The 26307-nt window shown below is 40.0% G+C and overlaps 1 protein-coding gene and 1 pseudogene across 1 annotated transcript in view; one reads left to right on the top strand and one right to left on the bottom strand.

The window, feature by feature from the left end:
• Positions 1-26307, top strand: part of Lrp6 (LDL receptor related protein 6) — a 120531-nt gene that overhangs the window by 8991 nt on the left and 85233 nt on the right. The window contains exon 2 of the mRNA XM_051173184.1: positions 10593-10986. Coding sequence (XP_051029141.1) covers positions 10593-10986 — 394 coding nt within the window. The remainder of the gene's footprint in view (positions 1-10592; positions 10987-26307) is intronic.
• LOC127212972 (actin-related protein 3-like) overlaps positions 1-26307 on the bottom strand; it is a 220518-nt pseudogene that overhangs the window by 164030 nt on the left and 30181 nt on the right.

Here is a 26307-nt window from a genome sequence, read left to right as displayed (position 1 = left end):
CAGGTTTGTTGTTGTTGTTGTGTTTCAACCTGAGTTCTGGATATTGAACTCTGGGGTCTCATGCTTGAGCAGCAAGCTCTTTACTGACTGAGTCATCCTCTATTTTATTTTTGATATTCACATCTACCGAGTTCACATCCACTAGACTAATTTTTAGAATGGTAAGATAGAAGAGGCTTGGAATTCTGTTTCTTTTTACAAATTATAGAGCGGTGGGCAGCTGACTTATGGCTGGATGGCTAGTGCGCTGACGGAAATTCCATCTTCAATGCTTCCTGTAGGTATCTAGTCCTACCTTTTTACCTAAGTCTTTTTTTAAAAGACAGAGCCTCACCATGAGCCCAGGCTGGTCTGTAATTCATAGTTATCCCATCTCAGCTGGGATTGTGTGAGTGTAGCACCATGTTTATTATGGTTTTTGGAGTGATACTGAAGAAATAATGATTTATTTATCTTTGACACTGGGGCTTGGTATGCTGCCCAGGCTGGCCTTGAATTCCTGGGCTCAAGTGATTTTTTTTTTTTCCCCTCATCTTTTTAAGTAGCTGGTATTATAGGCAATGTCACCACACCCAGCTAATCGCTTTTGATAGAAGACAATAACATGATTTTGGAGTTTGCAAATAGACGGTTTGTTACAGGATTGCAGATGAAAACCAATCTGTACTTAGGTAAAAGAGAGGCTCATTTTAGCAAAAGTGCTTTCCTTAGACCCCACCTATCTCAGTACCAAGTGCAGGGACGCTTTCTTTCTGCAAGGGCCAGAAAGCTAGCAGGGGCTCTGTGAGTGGAGCCAAGTGGAAAGGGCAAGCAGATTGCATGATCACAACCGTTTAACTGGAAAATTATGTTTTTGTCTGGTCAGCTGATACTTGGAATGAGGGAGAAAGTTGTGCATCTGCTTGCTTAAGCTGAGGGTGAGCCAAAGTTTAAGGGCTTGCTGGAGGAGAGAAGTCTGACTGAAGCTTGGTCAAGTCTCATCAGTGGGGACTGTGACTGCGCATGTGTCAGAGTCCTTGTTGTTTAGAACAAAACCTGTCTCCCTTGGAGATGGAACAAGAGGTGTGGACTTAGTCTCTTCAGATTTGGCCTGATTGCTCTCGTGGTGTGATGTGAATGGTACTTCGCCATTCCTCTAATGGGTCTTTTAATGACTTTGCTCAGAATTTTTGAAGGACCCTCACATCTTTTTAAAGCCTCTTGAGGCTAGAAATGTAAGTGAAGAACTCAACATCAGTTTCAATCCTGGTATAAGATTTGGGTTAATTCCCAGATTTCAGATGTTCCCCAAATTTTGTTCCCCAGATTTTGGGCCCTGCCAGGAAGTGACCACCCTTCATGTACCCGAGAAGTTGGGAACTGTATGAGCCAGAGAACAGGGCCAGTTTCTCTGAAAGCTATGAACAAAGTGTGTGCATTCAGCTGAGTGGAGCTCCCTAAAGTGTGAGGCTGAAGCTTCAGCCCATCCCGTGCTTCCTATTTGGAGGCGCACTCAGTGACTAGGGACCACCTGAATTCAGGAGGAGCTTTGGGACTGAGGAGATTGCATGATCACAATCGTTTAACTGGCAAGGAGAAAAGGCAAGTTAGATTACAAAGGGTCAGACTGTTAGCAGCAATGGAGAGTTGGAGAAAAGAGTGGAGGATTACTTACATCCAGGACGTAGGGCATTAAAGCACCAGCAGTATTTTCAGCAAAACCCACAATCATCCTTTAACAGTTCATTCAGCTCTGTGTAATTAATTCTTGTTCTGCTGGGTCCATGTGTTAGTTTCATGAGCCCATCTGTTTATCTACTACCAGCTCTTTGGAAATCCTGACTCAGAAAGATGCCACTAGGCAACTGTGCACAAGAGTCACCTGGCACAGGCCGACCCTTTTCAGTGTCAGCTTTTTCTTTTTGTTTTTGTTTTTGAGTTAAAGATGAATACTTCCTGATATGCAAGTATGACCTAGGTAGTATCAGAATATATCATATGGTCTGACTTACCCATTACCAATAATTTTAAAAGAGAAGAAAAAAATCTGGTGAGAGGTTGCTACAAAAATAATGCATTTGGCAAGGATGTGTGGTGTGTGGTGGTTTTTGAAGCATGCACACCAAGCTGGGTCCACCCAAAAAAGTTTTAAGATATTTTAAAAGGGGAGTGGCTAGTAATCTAATAAGTGAATATAGATGAACATAATCTTTTCAGAGATAATATAAAGATGTAATAATCCTCAGACATAGTATTCTCAAAAAACCAAGCAAACATAGTATGTCAAGAATATATAAACATTATCAAGTAAAAAGACTTAGTAAGTTTGGAATGGACACTTCTTCTCTATGTAGTAAAATACCATAAGTTAGTAACAAAGATCCCTAGGTCTGCCTAGGAGTTACTATGTTCAAGTCAGTTATGATCAAGTTAACATTGAACCAACAGTATAATAGGGATGGACTGTGCTGTATTGTAGTCTTAAGCAGACCAGAGCTCTGGTAATAGAAACACATCACTAATTTCTAGTAATTTCATACTAGTGTGCATCTTTTGAAATAATTCAGATTAATAATGTCTTATCTATACTCCTATAACATGTCTCCTATAACATTGGGAGGATAAGCTTTCTTTTGATAGTGCCTACCAATAGAATTTTTAATGTTTAATCAGATAAGCAAAATTGTTAGCTTTGGACTTTTACATTTTAATAAAAAAAAGCTCTTTATGATTTGTCAGGGTTCCTCTCATAATCTTAAAGGTAGTACCTTAGACTCGCTCCATTTAGGATTTAGTTTTGAAAGGGCAAAATGCCATTTGTTGTTAAGAGCATGAGGAATGCTGATAAGAGAGAGAACCTATGCTTTCTAGAGGGTTATTATAGTTATTTATAAGGTAAGCAAACCTTTTAAATTCTCTCTTTGATCTCATACCTATAACCTAAAAATATTTATTAATTTTAAGAATACCAAAATCTAATTTTTATAAGGATTCCAAAGAAACTCTTGTATATAAACTCACTGGAGCCCAGCTAATTTTGACTTGAACAACATTTCCTTCTAATGAATAAATTACACACTTTTATAGCCATTTAGATGTTGCCCTACATTTTCCTACAACCATATCATAACAGTAATGATTATTTGACTTTAGAGCAGGGCTGTTGTCTTTTTCCTTCACAAAACATACCCTGCATTGCATACAAAGTTGTTCATGTGTGACATTTTGAATAGTCTCATTTGCATATAAAATTATAACTCATGTAATTGCAGCAACCGATGTTTTCAGAGAAAGCTACTTGGTAGATAATTATGAAACTTGTACATCAGCATTTCATAGTAGACTAATAGAACTTACGAATATACCTCTTAACTCTTTATAGCCAAATGTTTCTTGACAGTACTTTTCTTTGTCGCTCTTATTTTTTATCAGTATTCTTTTTTTAGTGGACTGATATTAAACTTGACCTTACACATGCTAGGCAAGTATTCCCAGCCCAGTAGAATTTTTCAATGTGACAAAATGAGTTTTCTTTAATAAACTCATATAGCCAGGCAATGGTGGCACACTCCTTTAATCCCAGCACTCAGGGGGCAGAGGCAGGCATATTTCTGAGTTCCAGGCCAGCCTGGTCTACAGAGTTTCAGGACAGCCAGAGCTACACAGAGAAGCCTTGTCTCAAAACAAAGAAACGAACAAACACACCAACCCCCCTATATATTTAGCTTTTCTAGCATGAAAATAAGAGGCAGGAAACTATGTAATTAGAGAGCATGCTTCATTGTTATAGTTTACTTAAAATAATGTAGATAGGTAATAAGCTTCGTGAACTAATAATGTAACTCAAATCTGAAGTTTTATAGTACCAAACATTTTGGAAACTGTATTTACATTGGCTTAGTGTATGGTGCGTGTGTGCTTATGTGAGCACATGTAGTGTGCACATTTGGAGGCCAGATGTCAAAACGTTGGGCGTCTGCTTCAGCTGCCTTCACATAGGGTTTGTCACTGGACCTGGAGCTCACCATTTAGCCCTGCTGTCTGTTGCTAGAGTTCCAGGATCCACCTGCTTCTGCCTCCAGCACTGGGATTAGTTGTACTGCAATTCCCTGCTGTTCGTGTGGGTTCTGGAGACTCAGGTCTCATGTTTGTGCAGCAAGCACTTCACCAGCTGAGCTTTTTCCTAGCTTCACTTTGGTTTGTTACCATACGTAATTACTGTTAAGAGTCGAGTTTGTCTTAATGACTCCATTCAGCTAAATGCAAGTGCAGATGTAATGCTTGTTTATTTGGTCAACTAATCTTAAAAGTTTAAGAAAATATATCCAAGCAGAATAAATATTTATGCTGGTTATATTTATTGAGTAACATAGAAGACACAGAATACAGATAAAAACAACTACTTGCAATGAAATGGAATGTTGTGCCAACTCACGTGATTGTATAAATTTTAGTAAACCAACAATATTTAATTAATCTCTTTTGTCAGTTTATCCAAAATCACTTTTACTTAGCCTCTCCCTCCCCCCTTTGAGACTGTTTGTGTAATCTAGATTTCTGTAGACTTGATTTGTAGCACAGGCTGGCCTAGAACAACTCCTGTTCTAGCTTCCTGAGTGCTGGGATTACAGGTGTGAGCCACCATGACTGGCCTTAACTTGGCTTTCTTTAAAAATACTTTGGAAGGTATGTTTTGGATATCTCAGGGATGATGGACTGGAGGGAGACCAGCTCTCTTTTTGGGTATCTCCAAATCTCATCTGAGTGTATAAGAGCCTGTTCTAGCTCTGTTCTTGCATGGATCCCCAGTGGAGGATGGGCAGCCTCAGGGTTAAGCAGGCCTGTAGTGCTTGGGAGATTAGAGATGGAGAAAGAATCTGGTAAGTTACAGGTCATTGCCCTCGAGCTGGAGGTATTGAAGGAAGAAGAAGGTACATGGAGGGGTTAAGGGAGCTTCAGGGAAGGTTGAGGACAGAAGAAAGGAAGAGAGTGTGTGAGGGGGCTTGAGAGAGAGGGAGAGAGGGAGAGAGATGCTAGTTATAAAGGGTTAGGTGAGGCAGTCAGGGGAGATTGAAGGTTTTAGGCATTGAGCTCTTCTCAATTGTCATTAGTAGAATTTTGCCATTTGTGAGGCGTTGAGCTGGGTTAGTGCCATGAGAGTACAGCATATGGTCAGAGAATAGAGAAGGCATCTGCTAAAGTTCCTTGTGAGGGCTTGAAGGATCTAGGAAAGAGTACTTCACTGTGAGTAGCCAAGGAAATTCTTTCATGTCATACCCCCCCCCCCAGGAGTAAAGGGAAAACAGAAGACCCTAGGATACTTCTGTTAGTGTCAGAGTCTGCTTTCGTACCCATAGCCAGAGGAAATGTTTGCTTTGAAAGATTCAAAGCAATTCTTTTGCTACTACAGCAGACAGGTCTGGAGAAGTAGTTTAAGTGTTTATCTCAGGGGGGCTGGCTATGTGGTTAAGAGTACTTGTTGCTCTTGCACAGGACCCAGATTCAATTTCCAGCAACCGCATAGCAGCTCATGCCCACCTGTAACTCCAGTTCCAAGGGTCCAATGCCTGCTTCTGACCTCATTGGGCACCAGACACACATGGCATAACATCATGCACATAGGCAGACACACACATTAAAAAAAATGTTGATCTCAGGAGCATGGCCTTGCTGCATCTCTGAACAGGAGAGACATTCAAGTAATTCTCAGAGCACTGTCTTTGGGGTAGGGTTACCCATAGATGATGTTCTCTTTCCGTACAATGATGTCGCCACCCAGATATTGAATGGGGATAAAATCTAGGCAGGCCTATGTAGAAAACAAAACAAAACAAACTTTAACAGGGTTATGTTTTGATAGTAGGATCTCTAGGAGCCTCACAAACATACAGAAAGACTAACAGGTAGAGCCGACAGTGCTGTAGGGCTTTTCCTGGGGAGGTGAGTTGCGGTTAGCAGGTGTCAACACTAGGTCACTTTAGCAAATGACTTCTGGTGTGGCCTGCTGACTTCTGAATGATGCTTCAGAGAGGATTTTCAGGGGCTAGGGCTGTGCTCAGTGGTAAACCCTTGTCTAGAATGTGTATAGCCCTGGTTCTATCCTCAGAATAGCAAATAGAGAAGAAAGGAAGAAGGGTGAGAGGAAGGGAAGGGGAGAGGAATTACATTTGCCTAAGCCAAGTATGCTGAAGCAAAGTTTAAGGGACTATAGAAGCCTGACTGCATTTAAAGCCACCACAGTGGGTAGTTTCATGGGCATTTGTGACTCTTGGTTGGAACTTAAAAGTGTTTTTGTAGATGTATTTGTTTTTCTGGGCTGAGGATGTGTTCCAGTGCCTTGTAAATGCTAGATAAGCACTCTACCATGGAGCCTACCTATGTTGCATGGTAAATTTCTTCCTTCCCTTCCCTTCCCTTCTCTTCCTTCCCTTCCCTTCCCTTCCCTTTCCTTCCCTTTTCTTTCCTTCCCTTTCCTTTCTTTTCCTTCCCTTCCTTCCCTCCCCTTCCTTTCCTTCCTTCTCTTCCCCCTCCCCCTTTCTGTGTGTGTGTGTGTGTGTGTGTGCTCGCGCGCTTGTGGGTGTGGGCTTGTATGGGTGGGTGCAATTTGGGAGGGGTCAGTTCTCTTCACTATGGGGTCTGAACTCCAGTCATCAGGCTTGTTGGCAGGCATCTTTACCTGCTGAGCCATTTTCCCGGTCTCTAAATGAGGTTTAGATTAGGCTCTGGAAGATGGAAGATTACTTTTTTTGTTTTTGTTTTTGGCAAGGCTGGGGATCTAGCCAGGGCTTTGTGCATGCTGTGTAAGTGTTCTACCACTGAACTCTACCCCTAGTTCTGGACGAGGAAAGATGTAGATAAGGTTTGACTCTTGCCTTGCAGGGCTTAGATTTGTTCACTGGAGAGAAGCACGAGAGAGCAGGGAAAATGAATGCGCTGGTGGCGGGTGACGTGGCGCGATGTGCTCCCAGTTTATATGTTAAACTTTATGTGCAGGGCTAGAAAACATGAATTTGGAGCTGCAGGAGGAAGCAGATGGGGAGCTGAGGTGTTGGCTTCGTGTCTCACACAAAGGGAGTGAGAAAGCTTTTGAGTTGGGGGAAACACAACTATATATCAGACGTAGGAAAGGGGATTGCTGAGATCATTCACCGTTAGGGTAGTTTAGCTGCGAGCTCATGAAGCCCAGGGCAACAGAGTGGTCCTAGAAATGAGGGGCACATTTAAAGAAATGGTAAAGGAGGGTTAATTACACAGTCATTGGCAGACTCTGGGAAAGGGGAAAGGGGAGGAGACCTAGACTGGGGAGACATCTTTATGTAAAAGTGCCTGCTATGCATGTGTGAGTACCTGAGTGTGGATCCCTGGTACCATGTAAAGCCAGGGGTGCCACAACCCCAGTACTGGGGGCCTGCTTCAGGAAAATGGGGGCAGGGTAAGGTGGGGGTGCTCACTGGCTGGCCAGTCTGGGCTCAGTGAGAGATCCTGTCTCAGGAGACATCTGATGTCCACAGGTGCATGCATGGGCTAGAGCAGCCATCCCACACTTGCACACACTGGCCTATACCATCCCTACCCCACAAATAACAGCTTTGAGGAATTTTTTTTTTTTTTTGGAGGGAAAGGAAATGAATTTTAAGTAAAATGATAGAAAGATTGCAGCCCCACTACCAGGGGAAAAAAAGCCGGAGGAACAGAAGATGGTGTTAGGTTAGCTTGAAGATGATGGTTTAGAAATCAGTTGTGTAGAGCTTTGTGGTGATCAGGAGAATCTGGTTATGCTCTCATTTGGGGACTAGAGGTCTCAGAATACTATGTGAGAAGTGGGAGAAAGATTTGAAACAGACAAGAATAATAGTATGATATGGAGAGAACATTGCACTCGCATGGCTATAGCAAATGCTGCAGCGGAGAAAAGAATAAGGACTGAGAAAGTTGTTAGCTGGATTAAAGAAGTCACTAGAGAGTGAATGGTGGTGTGAAGTATAGTCAGGAGAAAGAGAAGTATTCTCTTGATAGCAAGCAAGGTTAGAGTTGGGTAGTGTTTGAACCTGAGTCTGCCATGAGCCTTTGAAGATACAGACAGCTAAGTTGGGGAGAGAGTGAACCTAAAGTGTTTCCCCACCCTCTACTGAGGAAATCAGCGTGTATCCCTGACTGGCCTTACAGCATGCATATATAGACCAGGCTGGCCTTAAACTTTCAGACATCCACCTGGCTCCAGTGCTGGGATTGATGGTACATGCCATCACACCTGGACCCAGATTACCTTTTGAGATGGATAAGAAAGATATTGAAGATGTGACCCCTGCTGATATCCTAGGACCTAGAGAGAATTGTGACTGTTTGAGACCCTCCTGGGCTACTGAGCAAGACCTCGTCTCCATCAGGGGAAAAAAAGGAATGTATGGCTTTAACCCTTCTTCCTGAGACACTGTGTTTATGAGTTGGTTTGAAAACGAAGGATTAAATGGACCCCGAGAGCTTGTTCCGAGGTTCTAGCAGGGGAACACAGCTACACTTATACCTTTGTTGAAGGTCATCCTCTTTGACTGAGCACACAGTTTTGGGAGGGGTGCACGGGGAACATTCCGGGGGTGGGGTGGGGTGGGAGTGATACCCGCTGAGCCTGCCAGATCAGCTGAATCGACGCTGAAGATCAGTGGGGTAACAGATGTCCTCACATCCATTGGAGGATTAAGGTGTGAAATTTTATAAAACAGAGGAGGTTCAGGAAGGAAATTTGGTAAAGAACAGATTCCTGAGCTCATGCAAGTCTTTACTAAAGAGATGTGGCTGCTGTTTGAATTCACTTGTTGTGAAGTCAGGTAAACATTGCGGAGTGAACACATGGTATCTATTATGTGGGCTACTGATGAGAAACAAGTGTGTACAGTCTGTTGTATCTAGTAGATAAAAACGGTATTACAATGTTCTCCACTACTCAACAGACACTGTTGACAATGTTGTAGACCCTAATCATGCATCAGAAGGGTAACCGTACAGATGAACCTTTTGATACTATTCAGGTTAGTATAACAGTCCCTAGAAACCCTCAGCCATAACTAATGCTGTTAACAGGGTAATGTACAGTCCCCACAATGCTTAACCATAGCTGGTACTGCTAAGTTCAAGCTATTAATCTGCGTCTGGTCCCCTCCAACTCCAATGGTACTCAGCAAGCCCACTAGACTTTAAATTACCAGAAAAGTTCTTTAGATTTTTGTAGATTAAAAATTGTTCAGTGGAAATATTAAAGTTTGACTTAAAAATTATGAAAGTCATTTGGCTGCCACTTAATGCCACAAACAGGTTTGGTATATAAAGTCTTTCATGGATGGTTGAGCCATAAAGTATCTGTTAACTACTGCATTACTTTTACTCTTAAATTGTAAAGGTTAAGTGTATCGGGACTACTGTTGTTGTTTTTTGCTTTGTTTTGTTTTTCTTCAGCCTTTTGGTGTTGAACTCTTCACTAATAGGAATGTTTTTTTTTTCTGATATTCCTGTTTGGCTATTCTATAAAAACCTGAATGTAAGACTAGTCAATAGTGACCATTGGGTGTGATGTGTGCACATCTACAGTGAGTTTAGGGGAATTTGATGTACTGTGAGCTCTCTGTAGTCGTTACATACAGTAAGAAGAAAGGACCATTTTCTTTTTCTAGTGAAGTGGATGCTCAGATGTATTTGTGTGGTTGGACCAGAAATTTCATGTTATTTAACAGATGAATAGAACACATACATGTTCATAACTCAGTTGGCCAATACAGTTCTACAAATGGGCTTAACTATTGCTTTTTTTTTTTTTTTGGTAGTAGTTTTGTGAGCCACTTTATGATTTAAAAAGGAGGGGTACTTTTAGGGGTGGATAGTTGAGCGCACTTGATATTCTTGCACAGAACCTTGGTTCTGATTGCGAATATTTACAGGGTGACTCACAGCCGTCTGTAATTCCAGTTCCAGGGGATCTGAAACCTTTTTCTGGCCTCTGTGTGCACCAGGCATGCATGTGGAACACAGACGTAGGCAGAACACTCATATCCATATACTTCAGGTTAGATCACCAGCTCTGCAAACAGACAGCTAACCAAACACCTGGCAGCTCTTAACACGAGTAGAGTATGAGTGTTCAGTTACTCATTGTTTAGTATGGAGAAGGTTTTAAATTGTATCTGACAGACTCTCAGTAAGAAAAGACGTCTGGGTGGAATTGATTTTAATTCTCACTATGTTCTTTTTTAAAGTGCTAGAAAAAAAAACCATTTTAAATGTGAAAAGATTTTAGCCAGTTCACTATTGATTTATTTCCCATTTAAAGAAAAGTGAGTTTCATTCATGTGTGTGGATATTTGCTGTGCGAGTTTATGTGTAGCACATGTGTACAGTGCCCACAGAGCCTCGGGAGGCATGTGATCCCTGGAGCTGGAGTTACAGGTGGATGTGGGTGCTAAGAGCCAAACCAAACCCAGGTTCTTTGCAAGAGCAGCAAGCCTTTTTACCTGCTGAGCCGTCTCTCTGGCCTCTTTATTTCCTACTTTCTTACTTTTGATTGCTGATTTGAAACCCAATTTATAAGATCTGACCTGTTTTATTCTTATGTATTTTTGTTTCAGCGGCCCCTTTGTTGCTTTATGCAAACAGACGGGACTTGAGATTGGTTGATGCTACAAATGGCAAAGAGAATGCAACGATTGTAGTTGGAGGCTTGGAGGACGCAGCTGCGGTGGACTTCGTGTTTGGTCATGGCTTGATATACTGGAGTGACGTCAGCGAAGAGGCCATTAAGCGGACAGAGTTTAACAGAACTGAGAGCGTACAGAATGTTGTTGTTTCCGGATTATTGTCCCCGGATGGGCTGGCATGTGATTGGCTCGGAGAAAAATTGTACTGGACAGATTCGGAAACTAATCGTATTGAAGTTTCTAATTTAGATGGATCTTTACGAAAAGTTTTATTTTGGCAAGAGTTGGATCAACCCAGAGCTATTGCCTTAGATCCATCAAGTGGGTAAGTTTCTGTGTATTATACAAAAGGCATTCAATTTCTTTTTCTAGTCTTCTTTCACTGGTAAATACTTCCTTACTGCTAGGGGAAAAAAAAAGAAAGAAAGAAATGGGACTTTTGTTTTTTTTTTTTTTTCAAGCAGACTTGACTGTGGAAAGTTGTGTTTATTCCTAAAGGACAGTCTTTATCCATGTTGGTGGGGGTGCAAATTAATAGAATCATTGTGGAAATCAGTTTGGAGATTTCTCAAAAAATTAAAAATAGAATCACCATGTAACCTAGTGATTTCATTTCTGTGCACATGTCTAGAGAACTATAGACCCACCAGAGAGGTAATTGCATGTCCATGTTTACTGCTGCTCTAGTCAATACAGAAAAGCTTTGGAATTATCCTAATTGTTAGTCAATAGATGAATGGATAATATTATAAATACTGTTCAGATCTAAAGAAAAGTGAAACTTAATTTCTGAACATTGCTCATTTTGCTGCAAGCAGGGCAATTCTGGAGAGCCTACCTGGTGGCAGAGACAGGACAGCTGGTAGGCTGACCAACCCTGTAAATACCCAGGTCCAGAACCAGGGTTTTGTGTTGGTTCATGCCAACATCCACCCCATCTGTGAGCTGCTGGATTGGGGAGTGGGGGTGGGGTCAGTCCTGTGGATCTGTGGTCCTGTGGTCAGGGCTGTAGGATCTCCAAGACACAGGGCAGCAATGGGATGCCCAGGAAGAGTCCCAGTGAGGACCCAGGGTCGATGGTGCAACAGAGACCAGAGGCCTCCAACCAGACCAGTGATTCTTGATTCTTTTCAGTAAACTCTTGCATGTAAAAATATAAGGATAAAGGGGTTTACTGAGTGAGTCACTGTCACACTGCATCTTCCATAATGAGATTTCCTTCCTTCCTCTTTCCTTCCTTTTCCTTCCTTCCTTCTTCCTTCCCCCCTTCTTCCCTCCCTCCCTCTTTATCTCCCTCCTTTCTTCCTCCTTCCTTTTCCTTCTTTTTCTCTTAAATCTTAGTTTGTTTTATTTTGGGGTAGGGAGGGAAATGAGTGGGATCAGGAAACATGATGTGAAAACACTAAGAATAAAAAAAAAATCCCAGGAAAGTGGATGGACTTAGAATGTGAAAAATATTAAGTGAGGTCACAAAAGCTCAGGGGAAAAAACCCTGAATATTCTCCTTCATATGAGGAATCTAGTTAGATACACACACAAACACATGTATGTATGCATACAGGCATGTACATGTAAACAAATGTACATGTAGATAATAGTATAACAGAAAAAAGAACAAGAGGGTAAATATTAGGGGTCAGGAAAGACTGAATGTATGTAATGGACAGGAGATATGAAAAAGGCTACAAACTAATTGTTTTTATGGTTCTAATACTGTTGTCGATTTTTTTGTTTTATTAATAGTGAATGAATTAAGTGAATGTGTAAATTCAAATGTGAATCTTATGGCTTCAGAATCAGTATTTAAACTGTAGAAGTTCACTGAGTCTGGTTCACTTTGAGTCTGGTTTGTTTTGGTGTGTGATTTTTTTTTTAAGTTTTTTATAATACAGTTTATAAAATTAAGAAATATAAAAACTGTAAATAGTTTTGTTTCTTACAGCAGTTATAGAACAGCCATGTTAATAGTTCCTGGGTTTTTTTTTTTTTTTTGTAATTAAGAGAGGAGGAAGATAGTATCTGATCACTTAAAATGAGATTTAAAAAAAATATTCTTGATCATAGACTATCATATAATCAATTTTTGCAATAGCATCTTTTGTATTAAGCTATGAAATACTACTTAATGTATCTGTGCTGATACTTTTTTTTTTTTTTTTTGAGACACGGTTTCTCTGGTTGGAGGCTGTCCTAGAACTAGCTCTGTAGACTAGGCTGGCCTTGCACTCACAGAGATCCGCCTGCCTCTGCTGCCTCCCATGTGCTGGGATTAAAGGTGTGCGCCATCACTGCCCAGCAATTTCTTTTTTTAAAAAACCATATTAGAATGCTTTAGACCTCTTTGTAGATGGGAGCAAATTAATTTTATGTAATAAAGTAGAACTTAGAGCAACTGGATAAGGATTTATATAGATCCTTTTGTTTTGATATCAGGCCTGATTTGCTGACACGGATTAAAGATAATGCCATGTTGTAAATAAATGAAAATTTTGTTTAGCTGTAAAAGATGACAGTAGTGCAGTGAAATTTTAGGGTTTGGCTATTCTGGAGAGAACATGCATGCATATGTATACATTTAATAATATTAAGGTATAGTGGGCCTAGGGTTGCTCAGAGATTCACAATGACCATGAATAAATTTTAATAAGAGGAGGCTTTTTATTTAGGTCCAGCACCCAAACCTGACACCATGTTTACATACCTGAGAGCCCTCCCAAGACACAGCCCCTAACCATATCAGCCCAGGGCTTACAAAGGCCAAACCCTTGAAGTTCCATTTTTGGGTCTTGTGATTGTCTTTTTGAACAGAGTAAGCAAATTTGATTACAAAAGCAGAAATAATGGTTAGTCGTATGACCTATTATTTTGTAAGAACAGCAAATTTTACAAGATTAGTCAATTTAAGGACAGTCTTCAACATGTGGGGAAAAAGGGAAGTGGATTGACAGGGTACAGCCTGTACAAGCTAGGGCTTATTTGTTAGAGGCATTTTTTTTTTTTTTTTCCCTTTCCCTTTTTGGTCTCAAGCATAGTAATGTTAACCATCACAAAGGTGAGATGGTCCTTTAAAACACACCATATTTAGGGTGTGCAAAAGTGGCAGGGCAGCTTTCAGGGGGCCAGTTCACCCAACCACATGGATCAGATTGGTGGGCAGGCTTGGTGCAAGTGCCATTAAGTGACACCCTCGCTCCAAGGCATTTCCCTTAGTAAAGCATCAGAAAGTGTGGAGGTAGCAAGGGGTTGGGAACCAGAAGAAGGACTCTTAGAGACCATGTATGCTATGCTGTTCCAGTGAGGCTGGGGTTGTTGAGAACTTTGAATGTAATCTTGAGGAGTGGAGCTAATAGTGGTTCTGCGGGGTGATGATGTGTTTGCAAGGTTACTGCTTTTGTAGGATCCCATTGGCTTTGCTGCTCTCACTGATGAGTAGGGAAGAAGACTGGTGAAAGGAACAGTCCTCCCTCTCTGTCCTCTTCCCTTCTTCCTCTTCTCCCTCCTTCTGTCAGGTCTTCTCACTGTGCAGCTCAGGCTGGCAGGCATTTGGTAACCCTGCTTCAGCCTTCTGAGGGTTGGGATTAGAAGTTCCTGCTCCACCACGCCTCCTTTTCTGTTTCTTTGTGACATGCTGCTTATCACAAGGGTGGTGATGGAAATTCGCTATTCAGTGGTTACTATGTTTCAGGCCTTTCCATTTGTTACTTCCCTTGGGAGGTTAAGGGTCTTAAGGACAGACAGTTTGGGAGAGAGAACTTTCTTCACAGGATTTGTATTGTGCTGCGTGTATTTGGAGATGGAAAAGGTAGTATTGAAGGAATGAGAAGGCCAGTGGGAGCTCTTATTAGGTTGATTATTACAATCCATAGTTTTATAGCCTGAATACTACAATTCTGGCATAGCACCTTGTTCATTTCTACATGAGGTTATAATTGCGTGTGCACTACACACACACACACACACACACACACACACACACACACACACACACACACACATGCACATATACACTCTTTCTCAACTCTTAAGTAATTGTGGGATAATGATTTAGTGAGTGGAAATTACTATTTTCATTTCATTCCTCAACGAAGGAGCTTTATTGCTGCTAATGCTTGCTATATCACTAAGAAGTACATTAGAGGTTTTTGTCTATCTGTTGCCTTTTCAGTATTAAATGAGAGCATTTTCCAATGACTTATCATTGTAAGAATCAGTGATAATGTACTTTGAAGGTAGAAATAGTATCATTTAGCTTCTAAATGTGATTTGGTGAAAATATACACATTCTTTTCCTGAGGCCCAAACAGTGAAATATTTTTCATTAATTCTGATGTTTGTGGTAATGGAATCGGGATGTAAGTTCACCTTTTCCTCTTCTTCAGTAGTTCTAAAAACTTCTTTTACTTTTTGGGAAGTTACTTTGACATGTCTATTTAAAACATAATTTATGGCTGATGAGATGGCTTATTAGTTAAGGGTACTTGTCACCAAGCCTGATAACCTGAGTGCGGATCCTAAGACTCACATTGTGCAAGGAGAGAACCAACTTCCACAAGCTGTCCTCTGACCTCCACATATTCACACACACACACACACACACACCCCCCAATAAATATGATTTACATGTAATTGGGACCAAATAGAATCCAGCCAAATGGCATATACTTGATAATTAATATGATAGGGAAAATATTTAAAAATTATGTTTTAGACTCAAGAATTAAAAAGATATTGCCCTTTTAGTATTATTGATCTTAGATTTGTGTAATGGGTTGTGGTTTTAATGCAAAAACAGTCACAGGTAGAGTTTACCCCTTGTCAAACAGAAGAGTCGGATTTCCAGATTTATTTTCTAGGGAAACATGAAATGTTTACTTTTTAGATAAAGTGCTTAAAACAGTACTGAGGAAAAAGACTTTCAGTGTCCAGGAACCTGAGTTTTGAGACTCTCTGATGTCATCATGTGAGAGGAAGGCGGTTGAATGACCAGTATTGTTGGATGCTGGGAACCAGTGCAGCCATCTGTGTGCTTTGAGATGTATGGAGTTCTTTGTATTAACAGCTCATTCATCCTAGACTGGAGGAAGATTTTTCTAAATTGGGCCTCTATTAGTCTGCCCTGACCCCTGTGCTTTTAATACTGACTGGTAGTGTAGAATTCAGGCCAAGAAATAAGAAAATGTGTGTCTTACGAAAATTGTTCCAGGAAGTAGTGTTGTCTTTTATATGGGTAGAGGACATTCCCTACCACCCCTGTTCAGTTCCTCATTCTAATTCCCACATTGCTATCCTGCCCTCATGATGCTGAGAACCTGGTTCAGGTACTAGTCTCATAATAATTCTAAAATTTTTTTTGCTTAATTCCAAATAACAGAATATTTCTTGCAAGCTAAATGGTAGTGATCCTGTGTGTGGCCAGCAGACTTGTGACCCCAGTGGTACAGGTTTTACAGATACATTTTCTAATATTTATGTTAAGTGTAATAATTAGTAACAGTAAAAGTTGACTCAAAAGTGCCTACGTAAACAGTCAGGAGGTAGAAGTAGGAGGGGTCAGGAAGTAGAGGGAAGCCTGGGCTGCACAGCAAGTGTAAGCCAAACCTGAGCTATTATATATAGTAAGGGTGTGTCTTAAAACAATCTAAGGGATAGGGATGGAAGAAAGAGGGAATTCATGTGTGCAGCAGATAGGGAAATTAATTACCATGATTATGTTTAAAATATATGTTACACTGGTATATCAAGATGAATGAACCAGTTCCTATCACATTCAGGTGTTTGATAAATGTGCTTTGAATGGCTGAACTTTATAAATTAAAAATGTTCTTATAATGTATTCTCTTTAATCTATACTCTCAGTTTTCCTCATTTAGAATATAAAGCACTTTTAAGGAAATGTAAATTTCAGCATTGTCTCGTGACTTAGCTATTATATAGCCTGTGGCTGGTGAGATGGCTTGGTGGCGAAAGGCGCTTGCTGCTGAGCCTGGCAACCTGAGTTTGATCCTTAGACCCCGCATGGTAGAAGGAGATAGCCAACTTATGTTAGTTTTTCTCTTCCACATATGCAGGAGGGTGCGTTTGCATCCCCACCTCTAAACACACATGCGTAAAAATAGGTACACGTTTTAAAAAATACAGCATAACTTTTATTAATGAATGTTTACATAAAATTAAGAATTTTAAGCCTTTCAAAAAAATACTATCCAGGTAATCTTTTATTAGAATATGCTAACCAAAGTTTGTTTCGTCTCTTACTCAGCTTGTCATTTACTAACATGTTACTTCGGGTTTGCTGTTTACTAGTGTGTTACCTCAGGTGTTGGACCTCTACTTCTTCATCTGTAAGATGAATTCTTTCATCAGGCTTTCCGCGCGCGCGCGTGTGTGTGTGTGTGTGTGTGTGTGTGTGTGTGTGTGTGTGTGTGTGTACTGAAGATTGAATCCAGAACTTTGTCCACAATTACTACAAGCTCCTCTCAGTTGTGATATCAAGTTTCAAAAGAGACATTTCAGGAGAGCTGACATGATGGGTTATACCTATAATCCTAACTCTTGGGAGCTGAGGCAGGTGGATTACCATGCTTTTGAGGCTAGCCCAGGTTTCATGCATGTGTTACAGGCCAGCCTGGACTACAGAGTGAGACTCAATCATACTACAAATACAGACATTTTATGAAAGCATTCTAAATATCAGAACTTTTTATTTCACGTGTATATATTCAAACCAGCAATTTAGCTATACTTAGATTTGCAGAGCTCTGCCCCTTTTTAAAACCCAAGTGATTACTTATATATATGTATTTAACATTCATTCTTTCATAATTTCATACCTGTACACATGGTACTTTTATTGTATCTTCTCCACCCATGTATCCCTGACCTCCTCTCCTCAAGTTCTTCCCACTTTTCTATACTGTTTTCATGTCTGCTCAGATCTCACTGTGTAGCTCAGGTCGGTCTCGAGAGCCGCAGGGAGGCTGAGAAGGCTTTGGGCTAGCATGCCGAGGTTAGAATTGTCCCAACAGAACAGAGTGTTCTTATTGCGTATCTTACACTGGGCCTTGCCTTTTCAGAGCGGTTTTGCCTTTTAAACCTAAGTCCTCCCCTCGCGCCAGTTTCACTTGATACAACTGAAAAATACTTTAAAATGTAAAAGGAGTTTTTTTTATTTGTAGGATGGAAAATGTAGCCAAGGGATTTGTATTTATGGTTTCTGTTTCCTATTTTTTAATTAAAGTATTACTTATTTGGAAGTGAGCTAATATTTTTATTAGCATATATGCATTGTAAAAATAATAGGTTTATTATAGTATTCGTATACATATGCAGCATTTAAAAATTTTTCTTATTGTCTATAAAACAAGCCTTGCTCCCCTTCACTGCCCCCTATACTCATTGTTATCCCCTAAAAATTAACAGTAGTATATTAGAAAAATTATTATTGTCAGGAAATACTATTATAAGTTCTGCTTGATCAGCTTCTGGGATACGAATCCAGGCCCTTATGTATTGTGTGTTCTCAAATATTAGGATAGAGCATTCATTTTTCCTGAAAATGTCATACCCCTCATCCAGTTTTTCCTTATATAAAATGAAGTTCATTATTTGCCTCAAGTTCATGAATTTTAATTGTGTTTGTTTGTCTTAGCTATGTAGCTCTGGCTGGCCTGGAATTCACTGTGAAGACTAGGCTGGCCTCCAGCTCAGAGGTCTACTTGCCTCTGCCTCTGAGGGAATTGTCTGAATTTTTTCTTTCTTTTCTTTCTTTTTTTTGGTTGTTGTTGTTGTTGGCTCTAGGTATTTTAAGTCCACATTTACTAAGAGAACGTTGAAAGGGAGCATTTGTGATAGTAAATGACTTACTATAGCATAAAAATTTCCGGAGCTTTGTTTTAGAGTGAAAGCTGTCTATTTTTGTTTGCTTTTGTTGCCAGCTTTTCAAATTGAAACTGGGCCTGGAGTGCTCCAAGCTACATTCCCTGTTTGAGACAGGGTCTTACTCTGTGGTCCAGACTATAACTTCACGATCCTGCTGGGAATGTAGGGCCTAGTACTGCTTGCTGCATAAGTTGTCTTCTTAACTGGGGCCATCCTCCTGCCTCAACCTCCCGAGTCCAAGCACTGTTACCTGGTTCTTTATTTAGTTTTGGAGATGCAGAGTTGGGAGTTCCTATATTATATGTGATAAATTTGAACCCTAACCCTTTGTGAGGGCGCTCTGTGCTTACACAGTATTTGGTGAGGTTTCATTGACCGCATCTTCAGTGGGTTAAGCCAAGCAAAACTTTGTGCTCCCTGCTGGTGGGCGCGTTGTTCTGTTGTTGTCCCTAGAGTGCTTTGTGCAGGGATCTTACAGGCGTGTTTGTGCTCCAGGGTTTGTTTGTCTTCCTCAGTTTGCCACTGACATAGAAGTCCTTTAGTTCCCGAGACCAGAAACCCCGCTAGGGTTGTTGTTCACCCAGTCTGGCAAGTTCTGCCTTTTTATTCTGTCACATTTGGTCTCTGCTCACCACCCCTTTCTCCATACCCTAGCTCTATGCTGAAAGAGGTGTTTCTGTATTTTATTTTGTGTATCTGTACAAATCAAGTAAAAAGTTGTGGTTTTAGGTGTTTTGTAAAAGTCTTTCTTTTTTTTTTTTCTGGTTAACTAGTTACCAATTACTATAACTAGAAATTTTGACTTCTGTATTTCATATATTGGAAGGCAGCTGCTCACCACTATACCACAACACACCACCTGTATATTGCCTATTAACACAGTTGGACATGGTGTCTTCTTATGAACAGAAAAACATGCAAAGCTTGAGTGTGCAGTTCGAGCTTTGACAGATGGAAAGTGAGTGTGCCCGCACTGTCATCATAACAGACCACCCTGTGTGCTTCGAGATTCTCACTGTGTGTATGCTAATGACTTACAGGTAGGGTTACATAAATAACTTAAGGATCATGAAGAGAATTGCCACTTAGTAAAGATCTGGTTCACTTGGTTTTTATAGTTCAATTTTTATGTTAACTTTTTGTGTAATAACATTTTGTAAAGGACAAACATTCTCTCATCAGTTTAGATTTATTGCAACTAAAAATTTTTGAATATTTTATTTTGGAAAGCTGGACTCAGATTGAATGTATAGACCAAAATAAGGTTCCATGAAGATTTTGAAATTTATTATTTTTCTTTACCTAATCATAGAAAATACATGTTATAATTTAATAAATTTGTATAAAGTGGACTGTGTATAATTTATCAGTTTGAGATACTTTTACTTTTTTTGGCATAACAGTTTCTGATGTCTTAAAAACTCAATATGAGCCAGGCAGTGGTTGTGCACACCTTTAATCCCAGCACTTGGGAAGCAGAGACAGGTGAATCTTTCTGAGTTTGAGCCCAGTCTGATCTGCAGAGTGAGTTCCAGGACCGTCAGTGCTACACAGAGAAACCCTATTTCAAAAAACCAAAACTAAGCTCAGTATGTATTTACTTTAATTCCTTTACTCCTTTAAAATTATGTTTTCAGAAAGCATTACAAATGAAAATCAGGCCAGACACAGCAATGAAATCATATTCATATAGACACTAATCAACAGCTTATAACACCCTGGTAGTACTTTTTGTGATTTTTGATGGATAACAGATGTGCATAGTATTACAAAGTAAGGCTGGAACCACAGGTCCTTAATTCTTTAATATCAAAGAAATGTTTACACTCTTAATTCAAAGCTAGAATAGAAGTCATTGAAACCAAAGTGAATTAGGAGACTAGTAGGCTACATGACTCAAGAGTTAATAATTGCTGATGAGAAGAGGTTTCTCTTGTAGGAGACGGTAGCCATTGGAGATAATTTATCAAAACCTACTGAGTGTTTCCCTAATTTTACTTTTGAATAAGTTTATAAAAACTTATGGAATATATTTCTACACTAGTTGAATTTAACAACTTTCTTAGTACTTCTAAGTATCCACAGCTCCCTGTGAATTTCACTGCAATAAAAGAAATCAGTCAAACCTTCTCCTTAATCTGTGCCCACCAATTAGATTATGCCCACAAAATAAGATTATGAGTGGCAGTCAGGGTCAGTTTTGATGGGTGGGTGAGGGTGGCATTTGACCTTGAGACTGATTCTGAACTTCCGAGAGTTTCTTCTGCACCCTAAGGTATTGTAGACTTCTGATGCTTTTCATTCCAGAAGCTCATCTCTAGATGAAAAGTTCCCACATTTCCTTCCTCATGCTGCTTATTTCCTTTTTCTTCTAAAGAAAGAAAGAAACAAAGAAACAAAGAAAGAGAAAGTAAAGGGAAAAAATTTCATTACCCTTTAAAAGATTTATTTTTATGAGTGTTATGCTTGCATATATATGAGCACCGTGTGTGTGTGCGTGTGTGCGTGTGTGCGTGTGTGCGTGTGTGTGTGTGTGTGTGTGTGTGTGTGTGTGTGTGGTGCGAGTGGAATTTGGAAGAGGGCTTCTGATTTCTTAGAACTGGAGTTTGTGAGCTGCCATGTGAGCATTGGGAATGGAACCCAGGTCTTCTGCAAGAGCAGCAAGTGCTCTTTCCATTTAGTTTAATACAGGAAGAGTATACCTTTTACACATTATTTCATTAATCTCAGAGCCTTTACCCCGAAATTAGGACACAATGAACAGAATTAAGATCGGAATAGAAAAATATATTGTCAGTACTTTGAGTATTTCATTTAAGACAGTGGTTCTCAGCGTGTGGGTTGTGATTCATAACAGAAACAAAATTATAGTTATGAAGTAGCAACCAAAATAATTTTATGATTGGGGCTCACCACAACTAGAGGAACTACATTAAAGGGTGTCAGCATTAGGAAGGCTGAAAAACACTGATTTAAGAAATACTGTAGACTTTGTCAGACTTTAGGGACAAGTGGTGGAGGGTGGGAGAAAGGAAGATCCTAGACGCAGGCATGTTTGCTACTAATCATTGCTCAGTGCTTCCAGCATGAGAAAGAGTTGTGCTGATGCAAGCCTCATGATCACAGACTGGCTTCAATATTTTGTGGTACTTAAAATTTTGTTAAATGTAAATATAAAGCTCCTTCTCAAAGCAAAAGCATTCAGAATGTTTACATAGTTGGTACATGTACTTGCGTTTCAATTAAACACTTGTTTTGTGGCAGGACTTGTAGTCTGGTCACTCAGAGATGCTGATAAAAGGTCTTGTGATGTGAAAACTCAGGGTACTCACACCCTGGCAAAGTGAGGTTTTGATTGAAATAGACAATTCTTAAAAAATCTTAAGTGTCTCATCATTGTTTTTCTTCTCCATTGGCATGTGAGATTACCAAATTGTCTGGGAGGATGATTTTAAATACTTTGATATTGGATTGTTAAGTAATTTTGTTAATTGGAGTTTACCAATTGCTTTGTAGATACCTGGAAATATTCCTTAGTGATTTTTTCCTATACATTCCTTCATATTATGTGCTGACTGTGCAGTTTCTGATAGAGAATCGTTAGGAAAGATAACACTTGATTTTATTCTGTTGTTGTTAATGATTCTTTACTCAGGTGGAACTTGATTTTTCTGAGCCTGGTGGCTCAAGGACCACACTTTGAGTAACAAGGTTTAGAGAGGGATAGCAGATGTTTTCTATAAAAGTGCAAATAGTAAATAACTTAAGGTTTGGCAGACCACATAAGGATCTTGTTACAATGCTTTTCTTTTTCCCTTTTGGAGTTTGTTTTTCAACTCTTAAAAATATGTAGAGATCGTTTTTTAGCTTGTAGAGCCATACAAAAACATGGTGTGGTTAGATTGTTGGTAATTGCTTGTCTCTGAGAAAGGTGTATGCATTTAGTCATTCCTTGAAACAAAAATTCTGAAATAATGTTTATGATTTTTTTCAGCATTTTAGATGATCATGTGACCCATGTGACTTTTTTGACCTAATTTATTGATAAGGTGAATCACTGTTGGTTTGAAAGCTATTTGTTTGTTGCAGATTTAAAATTTTTAATGGAGCTATAATTTATATACAGTGAAATTTACCCTTTAGTTCCGGTATTATAAACAACTTCATATAATTATTCTGTCAAAGATAAAGTCACACATTAAAGTTGTATTTTAACCAGCAATGTATTGCAGTGGGGAAAAGGTTAGCACTAACTGAACTCTAATTTGTACAAAGGTGTCCATTCTACAAGGAAACTAAGGGAGGAAGAAGAGGAAAAATTACCTCTATTTGTAGTTTGGCTTAGTGGTTAATAACTTACGATGCTCATGCAGAGAATCAGAATTCCTTTCCCAGTACCTGTGTTGGATTACTCACAGTTACCTGTAACTCCAGTTCCAAGGAATCTGATGTTTTCTTCTGGACTCCTTGAACCCCTGTGCCCACCTGCACACAGACACAGACACATAGATAAAAGCAAGCCTTAAACTACAAGTGGTTACTAGAACTGTTAAGTGAGTTGAGCCAGATCACAGGTTATTAGATTGTTTGCAGTGCACCTGCTGCACAAAGCTGGTTACCAGACTCTGACACCTGGAATTTGTGTAAGGATGGAAGGAGAGAGCCAGCTCAACAAAGTTGTCCTGTGACCTACACCGTGCACTTGTGCTGTGGGACACGTGCACCCATCCTTTGTGCATACATACACACAGTAGCAGGGCACAATTGGAAACTAAAATGTTAAACAGTATGGTTTACTATAAAATCTGGAATGCTTAAGAGTAAAAGTAACTATGAAACCTGCATATCTCTGCTGGAAACTGCAAAGGAGGAGCTTAAGCAGTCAAGAGATAGGATGTAAGGGGGAACTGGCAGATGTAGTAATTGATATGCCAATTCTCCTATGCTGATTAACACTTTCAGTCCCAAATACTCAACATAATTTAGAAATAGGCATGCTAGTCTAGTACTGATTAAGAAAATCAGAGATTAAGTTGCCAATACTACTTGATTATGACATTAGAAATAAAGAATAGTTTCATTGTTGTACAGAGGAACACATGAACAAAGCAAAAGTAGCTTGGTAAGGCAATTTTTGCAAAAAGGAGTTCTAAACCAGACTAGCAAGAACACTAGGAGAGAAAGTTCACTTGGTTTTTATTCTAACTCTGGTGGTGACTGTGGTTTTGTTCCCCCATTGGCTGGAGTAATTATCTCACAGATGATGGAATATAATAATAGATCATTAGGGATTAGTTTAATATTGTGTCCATTTATCCAAATAATAATTGTAGGTTTTCTTCTAGGGTCTGGGATCTGTGTAGCCACAGGTTCTTGGCCTGATAATGGTGCTGGGTTTGAACTTCATTTTGTGGAGTGGGCCTTAAATCTTAGTAGAGAGTGCTTGGTTACTCCCATAACTTGTGTCACTATTGCAGCAGTCATCATGTGTAGATGGAAGTTCCTGTCCCACCTGGTCCTGCACCCATTCAGTCCCAAATAAACACACAGGGGGCTTATATTAATTATCAACTCTTTGTTCTGTTGCTCAGGCTTATTACTAACAAACTCTTACAACTTAAACTAACCCATACTTATTCATGTTTAGCCACATGGCTTGGTGCCTTTTCTCTGTATGGCATTCTCATCTGGCTCATGACAGTGTCTCTGCATTTCCTCTTTCCAGAATTCTCCTAGCTTGGTAGCCCTGCCTATACTTCTTGCCTGGCTACTGTCCAATCAGAGAGTTTTATTAAACTAATATGAATGACAAATCTCTAGCTAACCATAGAGGTCTGTACAGACAGACAGGAAGTGAGATGATTGGGCTGAAACAGGAAGTGAAGTGGCTGGGCACAGACAGGAAGTCAGATGGCTGGGCAGAGAGGATGTAAGTGGAAAGAAACAGTACTTGCTCTCTTGTCCACTGGCTGTGGCTTGCTCCTTCTCTCTGATCTCTCAGCATTCTCCTCTATATCTGATTCTGGGTTTTTATTGCTTAGGCCAAGTAAGAACTCCTTTTTATAATCATGTCTTGTTAGGCATAACAAGTTGTTATTGTAGTTTACCAGGTTTGTACCTGGGTAAGATTGATGATTTGTTTCTCCTCTGGTAGCATGCATTTCACCTTCCAACATTAGGAAAGCTAGTCAGTAGGGATGATGCTTCCAGGTGAGTACCAGCTAGATTACTTCATGTTCTATGAGTCAAGTATGTAGTGTTTTAAGCAGTAGGGTCTTATCTTCAAGCTCTGGAGAGTAACCAGGAGTTGCCAATAGACTAATGTCTGGAGGTCTTTAGGGACCCACTGGTCAATAATTCCAGAGGAAGTAACTCATTCCTGGAATAGGCCTTTTCTTTGTTAGCCTTGTGGTTTCTGGTCGGGGCATTGCTGCCCAGTAGGTAACTCCATCTTTTACTTTTCTAATGTGTGTGTGTATAGATATATTTTAAGGACTTCTACAGTAGTAGGTTTCCATATGACTTTTGAAAGAAAAGCTTTTAGTATTATTTTTCCTTCCCATTTTCTCTCTTCTATCCTGCCTCCCTCTCCTCAGCACAAGTTATCCTTTCTTGTTTCCTTTAAAATTTTATTGATTTTTATGTGTATGAGTGTTTTGCCTGGGTGTCAGACTCTAGGATTGATTTACAGATTGTTGTGAGCTACCGTGTGGTGTTGGGAATTAAATCCTGGTTCTCTGCAAGAGCAGGCAGCTAGTGCTTTTAATCCCTGAGCCATCTTTCCAGTCCCCATAATTCCCTTTTATCCTTTTATACCAGTGTGTTCTATTTCCTGTCTCTTGAGAACCCTTCCTTCTCCATGGGCCCTGACTGGTAATGTCTTGAGCCAGCTGGTTAATGAACTAAATGCATTAACATCACAGGTGTAAAAACACTGCCCTATGAATGAATGAACAGGTATTGAAAAAAATCACATTCCACTTCCCTGGTTCAAACCCTGTCTGAATATATTAGAATTCTTTGGGAACTTTTTTTTTTACTTATACTTTATTTTGAGACAGAGTCTTGCTTGTAAATACAGGTGTGCACCACCATGTTTGTCTGTCTGTGTATACATGCGTATGTGCAAGTGTGCACCTAAGTTCTCACCTTCACGTATTGAGACGGGGTCTCTGTTGTACACAACTGCATATACCTGGCCTCCCAAGCTTCTAGAGATTTTCCTATATGCTCTTCCCATTTCTTGGTACAGGTGTGCTGGGATTACAGATGGTGCCCTGCATCCTGCTTTTATATGGGATCTAAACCAAGGTAGTTAGGCTTACATAGCAAGTGCTCTACCCACCGAGTCATCTCTCCAGCCCCTGGTTGAGACTTACTGGAATTTTATTCACCCATAAAGAAAACGAAATTAAGAAATTTGCAGGAAAACAGATGTATCTGGAAATTATTAAGTGAGGAAACCCAGACAAGAACCACATGTTCTTTCTTATATGTGGATTTTAGCTTTTAATGTATGTGCACATATGTGGGTTTGAGTGTGGGTATAGGTCATGAAATAACTAAGCCAGAGAAGAGGTTTTGAGGAAGGTGGGGTAATAAAACATGTAGCATTTGGAGACATGTAAGGGTTCAAAGTAGGTCAGGGGATTTGGGTAGGGGAAGAGGATCAACAAAAGCAAGCTATGCACGAAAATGCCATACTAATAAGCCAGGCGGTGGTGTTGCACACCGTTAGTCCCAGCACTCAGGAGGTAGAGGCAGGCAG

Source organism: Phodopus roborovskii, unplaced genomic scaffold, assembly GCF_943737965.1.
Source record: "Phodopus roborovskii unplaced genomic scaffold, PHOROB, whole genome shotgun sequence".
Classification (NCBI taxonomy): domain Eukaryota; kingdom Metazoa; phylum Chordata; class Mammalia; order Rodentia; family Cricetidae; genus Phodopus; species Phodopus roborovskii.
The sequence above is the reverse complement of the archived record's forward strand: the minus strand, read 5'-3'. Positions and strand labels throughout refer to the sequence as shown.